We start from the raw sequence: 6,612 nt of genomic DNA, 5'->3' as shown, positions 1-6,612 counted from the left end.
ATTAGACAATTAAGGGCTGTGCTTGTTGTTGTGAATATGTCATGCTAGAGTATTTACAATCTCTAAAGATGAGCTTTTTTGTTTGTTTTACAGCGAGGGGCTCTCTAAGAGTGGCAGGAAGCCCAGGGTCAGGTCCAGGTCATGCAAGAGTTCACTGAGGACAAGCAGCTCTGACGAGGAGATCGATGTCACCAGCCTGTCCAGTGAGTACCACTCTCCTCCAGCAGGGGGCGCCATTACAACACAAAAGACTACTGAGCAGTAACCTCTGACAGGTGGAATACGTTTGATTACTAGGGAGTTAAGATGAGGTATTTGGGGAAACTGCTAGGCAAACATCCTTAAGCCCTTAATGACTAACAAACAGTGCTATTAAGGTGGTGGTCTAGGAAAAAAAAAAAGAAGACGGAAAGGAGAGAGAAAGAGAGAGAAGCCACACACTGGAGGTTTTCAAAACATGTAATTTTGAATCACCCAAGAATTAACAGTACAGCTTTCAAGATTCTGAGCTCTTGGAGACGGCTAGGCTTCATACAGTTATTATCCACCCCAAGTTCCACATGATGATATTTAAGGTGTTCCTGTAAAGCGGCGTGGCGTTCATGGGCCATTTTCTTCTTATTTGGATACTGATATGTGCTCTTCCCCCCTCTTTTTAATCTACTATTGCACTTAATCTACTATTGCACTATTATTTGTACACAGAATACACAGTATTTGGCTGCTATTTACTGTCTTTACTGACTGTTCTTTTTGCACTGTTTAAATTATTTTTATTGAATGTTTTACTTTTAGTATGTCTTGTCTTATCTGTTGTGCCTGGGCACTTTATCTGTCTCACCGTGGGAGAGTGAGAAACGTCCTCTCGATTCCTTTGTATGTCTTGACATGTGAAGAATTGACATTAAAGCCACTTTGACTTTGACTTTTAGAAAGTAAAGTGTGTGCATCCTGCTGCACCAAGAAGACCCCCATGTGGAGGGATGCGGAGGATGGGACTCCGTTGTGTAATGCTTGTGGAATAAGGTGGGTGCATTTACCTGGGAAGTGCCCCCAAGGGCGCCTCTACTCAACACAATACAATAACTTTATTTTTCCCTGCATAGAAATGTAGGATTCTTTCTAACTGTATAGTCTGTATAATCGTAATTGAAATTATTATATATATATAAATAAAATATATAAAAGATATATATAATAATTTAAATCACGGTTATACAGACTATATATTTTTATCAAAGACACAAACTATTTTCTTCTGTGGCTACTTCTTCAGGTATAAGAAGTACAGGCTCCGTTGTGTGCAGTGCTGGCACATCCCGAGGAAGGAGGGCAACTCCAACTCAAAGTGCTTCAAGTGTGGAGGCTTACTGAGGCTCGCCCCGTCTCTCCGCAAGAACGCTGCCTCGTAGGGGAACCCAACGACCCCATTACATGATGCCATAGAGCCACCGTAACCCCAGATAACACCCCAAAATACCCCCTGGGTCCATGGCCACAACCTCTGGCTTTGAGACTTTTTTACTTTTAATTAATTCAGTCGCTCACATCCCATTCTGCCACGGTGGATCAAAATATATGGTTGCAGGCTGTGTGGGGTTCTGTCCAGAAACTCTGTGTCCTCATACTTTTGGACTACATTGGGATAGGTAGGCCTAAAGATGAGTGAAATTACACCTATCCATGTACACAAGTGTCTAGGGTGAAGGGGGGGGGGTGGTCCTTGAAGTCAGCACTGTTGCTTGCACTTGTCACTTTAAAGAGAGACAGAAAAAGAGAGTGAATCTAATGGTGTAGCAAGTCTAAACAGTACAACACCTATGAGTCTCCCCAGCCTGGAAGCTCTATGTAGAATGTTTTTTGCAATACTGTTCACTCCCAATGCACACATGACCTTACTGACAGCATGTTAACCATGCTGTCCACTTGTCAGTTAAATTATGTGATATGTCTGTTCCTGTTGAGTTTGTATTTGTGTATATCCTTTCTCGTCGAGTTTGTATTCTCTTCCTTGTGCTTCTTGGTTGTTGTTTTTGGGTCGCCTTTAGCAGTTACTGGCCTTACAAGTCAATTCCTTTGCTTGACTATTTTGTGTGAAAACTAAACATTTGTGTTGGAGTGTTTACTACAGGTTTGGTCTGCATTAAATTCTTGTTCAAATATCTTACCCGGTTTGTTCTCTCTCTCTCTCTCTCGTGAGAAAACATGCTATTTAAGAGAAGGTCAGATGATGCACATCAAATAACGTTTTTTCTATGATGGCCGAAAGTATTCGATTGAGCTGCTATTGCTTTTTAATAATGTCATTATAATTATAGATATACTGAAATTCGGAATTACGTTTTTGAATTATATCTGCCAGACGAAAGTGAGCGTATACAGTATGTATGGGAGCAGAAAGACGTATGATTTCAATAAAGGACGTGGTGCGTTCATGCCAAGAAATTGCTATTTTCTCACCCGATGTGACTGTTTCAAATCAGCGAATGCGTAATCCATTTAGAAAATAATAGCCACATTGTATCTGCCCGTGCTAAGCCACCTTCTTGCCAGGCAGGCCAGCAACAGCATCGACAGCTCATGGGGGTAAGCTAAGAAAATATGAAAATCCCTTTAAAGAACAACCATAATCAACAACACATCCTGTGTTCTGATTAAATCGCAGGCTTTTTATCCAGTGGCTTATTTGGCTACAAAGGGTTAACACAATTCTTGAAAATATGTTTCAATGATGATTAGGCCTATAAGACTGAAAATAATATTAATAGATTCGAAAATTCGGGGTTAGGTTTTAGGGTCATGTATAAATCTCCAACATGTTGATAAATAGGCCTAGCCAACAGGTACTTCAATGTTTTATGATTGAAAGTATACTTACAATTCATATGCCATTCTTTTTTCTTTTATGACATTTTTATTGTCGAAAAAATAAACACTTTGCCCCAATTTAATTTAAACAGTACAGTGCAATAGCTCTTGAACAAGTTGGAACCTCCTTTTCGCTAAGTAGAGATTCCAGCTTGTTCTCTTGCATTAAACCTATCTTTTTTTTTCATCCTGGTCGCATGAAAGAGTTCATAGGCTAATAGTATTTATTATTTTCTGGAGAAACTATTCCTCCCAAAACAAAAAAATAACTTCACAGGCTGGATGTTCGTTTTTAGGTTTGTTTTTCGTTTTTCTTTTGTAGTTATTGGCTAATTGTTTTCAGGGCCGAAATGGAGGGAGGGGAGGGAGGGGGTGTAGGAGATGTTGAAAAGGCATTCTTGGCGCAGCTGTGTTTTCTTTTTTTGTGAATGAAAAGCGAAAAGGCGGCCCGTCGCGTGCGGGCATCTGCGCGTGTCCGACCTGAGGCGCTCTCATCTCGCCCGTTGGCGCAGGTGGCACCGGACCCGTCTGAGAATTATGACCTTGGACAGAAAGCTCATGGAGGAGCCTGATATCGACGTGGAGGGAGACTGCAACAAAGATGCACGGAACCAGGATTACCTATCGTTGGCCGAAGACGGGACCGATTTGGAGCAAAGCGCAGCAGGGTCCTTGTCTCCAAAACAATCCGGAGACGAGGACGTGGCGGAAAGCAACTTTCCTCCCAAGTGCATCGCAGGTACATGTAGAAGCGCGGCTTCGGTGAAGCCCCCGTACTCCTACATTGCCCTTATCACCATGGCTATCCTCCAGAGCCCTAAGAAACGTCTCACCCTCAGCGAGATATGCGACTTTATCAGCCAGCGCTTCGCGTATTACCGAGAGAAGTTCCCCGCGTGGCAGAACTCCATTCGTCATAACCTGTCTCTGAATGACTGCTTTGTCAAGATGCCCCGGGAGCCCGGGAACCCCGGGAAGGGTAACTACTGGACCTTGGACCCCATGTCGTCCGATATGTTCGAGAACGGGAGCTTCCTTCGGCGGAGGAAACGTTTCAAGCGACAGCATTTCCGTTTCGGAATGATGAAGGACACCCGGCTCGAGCGCAGCGCGATGCCTGCTTTCTCCTACTACGGGGCGCACGGGGGGATAGGGCCATGTCTCCAAGTGCCCGGTATGGAACTTTATCACCACCTGGGTATCGAACGTCTTTCGGGGTCGTCGTATACCCCGAACATCCCGCCTGTCAGCAGCATCTTGCCTGCTCTCTCCTCACTTTTCTCCAGGACTGCGAATATTGGCCAAAAGTCTTTCCTTCCTCCCCAGTCTCTTACCTTTGAGAACTTCGACACGACGCGCTCTGTCACGGTGCCCCCAGCTTTGGTCCCCGGCCCCCATTTTCTGTCTTCGGCCTCGCTCAGTTCAATGGGACCCCCGCTTCTGAACATTCACCCGGAGTACCACAAACTGCGTTCCCTCCCCACCTCCAGTCTGGCAAATAAACTCTTGCTGCAGCTCAGCGACAATAAATAATTCATGGTTGAATTTGGCAAATTGGCGTCGATACAGGGAAGACCACCTGGATTCACAGATCTAAAAGCACTAGACGCTACTCCTGTTGAACAAATGCTTTAGGTAAAAGTGCACTTCATGGTATATCCAAAGCTTTTAATACATTTTGAATAAATATATTGCATTTGAAATAGGCTGTGTGTGTCAATTTGACTGAAAATAGAGCAATGGAAATGTTGATGAAAATAAGCCATAATTCTATTGTTATTTGTGAGACATGTTTTGCTGTAGGCCTAATCAATTGGACATATTTTAAAATGCTGATTTTTGTCTTATATTTTGTTGAATAAGTAGGCACTATAAAATACGTTTTCAGTTCATTTTCAACAACAATTTGGTTCTAATCACTTAATAATAAACGATGGAATTGTAATTTTGTAATGGTGGTTGCCACAATGCAAATGCTCTGAGACTTTACGAATCGAAGATTAGTCTACAGCCTAAAACATATTTATTGTGATTTGATTGTGCTTATTTAGTAAATATCTGTCAGGTGGAAATATTGTTACACACAACAAAATAATTTGGAGCGCCTCAAACCATGTCTGAATATTTAATGAATTTTATATTATATTTTATTATAATTTTTGTGCCATTTAAATTGTTTTATTTTTCATTATTTGTATTTATCGACGGTATAATTTGACACGTTACATTTGAAATCCAGTCAATATGTTTTATTTTGACTCTTTTACAACACTTGCACATATGCGTGACTGTGAAAATATAGCTTCACCTGGACACCCGAATGGAAAATCGTTTAAATGTGACTACATCATTGAGTTTATTTTATTTTACTCTCCGTGTCGACGTTTGATTGATTACCCCAGCAATGATTTTTTGAAAAGGGCAATGTATACACAACATCTCACAGCATGTGCACCCACACACACACACACACACACACACACACACTCACTCACCCTATCTTCATCTCTCACTCTGTCAGATTTTGAGTTGAGAGAGTGTGTGTGTGTGTGTGTGAGTGTGTGTGTGTGTGTGTGAGTGTGTGTGTGTGTGTGTGTGTGTGTGTGTGTGAGTGTGAGTGTGTGTGTGTGTGTGTGTGTGTGTGTGTGTGTGTGCGTGTGTGTGTGTGCGTGAGTACCCACATGTAGGCCTATTTGAAAGATGGCATTCCACCGTCAAAAACTAAAGCCTTCATATTATAAGTGCTATGTTGCAAGTCCTGTACCCCAAATAAGTTACATATGACCACCACAGTTCTTGCTCTGTAATGCAGCCTGTTACAAGATTGATCAAACACATCTGGAGACCTGCACATCAAACATCATATTGTTATATTGACTGTAATGTGGAGTTTGATGTATTGCTGACTTAAATGCACATTTAGCTGTGTCTATAGATTCTGTGAGCAGCTTGTTATGTCTTGGACTGCAGTTTGAAAAGCCGAACATGCCTGTCCTCCGTTGCCATTGAAACAGATTTAACGGTCTCACATTACTCACTTGAAAGCTTTAAATTGTAATGGATACTGTGTATCAAAGGACACTGTAAACAATATTTCAATATTGGATCTCTGCTTCATGGTAAACAAATCTGTGGACGGAAGCCATTGAATTGCGAAAATGGATGGAGGCAATTTTCAGGCACACATAACTTTGACGGGGTCTGGGTGATACTTTTTTACAGAGACAACATTTTAAATCTTTGGCCCGATTTTAACTTATTTAGCAACGCAGGCGTTCTGACACCATTGTGACTGCATAGGCACAGATAGAAGAGTAGATAGTCTCTCTCAAGCCACTGCTGCTGTTCCTGGTGGATTACGGTATATGCATCACCCAGAACTCAAAGAGGTAGCGGCATTCCACTGCCACCCCTTTGAGCAGTTTGCTTTTCCTGGCACACTCATTCACATTGGAGTTTTATTCAATTATACACACCCCCGCCCTCCTCCTCCTCCTCCTTCTTTTCCCCCCGTTCCCCCCTTCCCCCTTTCATTTTACTGGTCTGCATGTATGTCACCCATGCAGCCCATTAAAGCCCAACTCTGAACTAGGTTTTTAAAGCCCCTGGGTAGGTGAGTTTATGTATATATGGGAGCATGGCGGGCGATATGATGGTGTGTGTATTTAGAAAGGGGGACCCCCCCTCGAGTCAGCAGATGACAGTGACATAGAGCAGGAGAGCCCCCCGCCACCCAGAAGGACC

The 6,612-nt window shown here is 42.6% G+C and overlaps 1 protein-coding gene across 1 annotated transcript; it reads left to right on the top strand.

Annotated features, from left to right (window-relative positions):
* Nucleotides 1-3,405: 3,405 nt before the first annotated feature.
* Nucleotides 3,406-4,401, top strand: LOC310821552 (forkhead box protein D2-like; the record flags this gene model as incomplete). The annotated part of the gene is made up of 1 exon (XM_083693638.1): nt 3,406-4,401. The coding sequence occupies one exon, from the start codon at nt 3,406-3,408 to the stop codon at nt 4,399-4,401; it is 996 nt and encodes a 331-aa protein (XP_083549764.1).
* Nucleotides 4,402-6,612: the final 2,211 nt, after the last annotated feature.

This window comes from Argentina silus (assembly GCF_951799395.1).
Source record: "Argentina silus genome assembly, chromosome: 22".
Taxonomy (NCBI): domain Eukaryota; kingdom Metazoa; phylum Chordata; class Actinopteri; order Argentiniformes; family Argentinidae; genus Argentina; species Argentina silus.
Note: the sequence above shows the minus strand (reverse complement) of the source record. Positions and strands in the feature narration are given on the sequence as shown.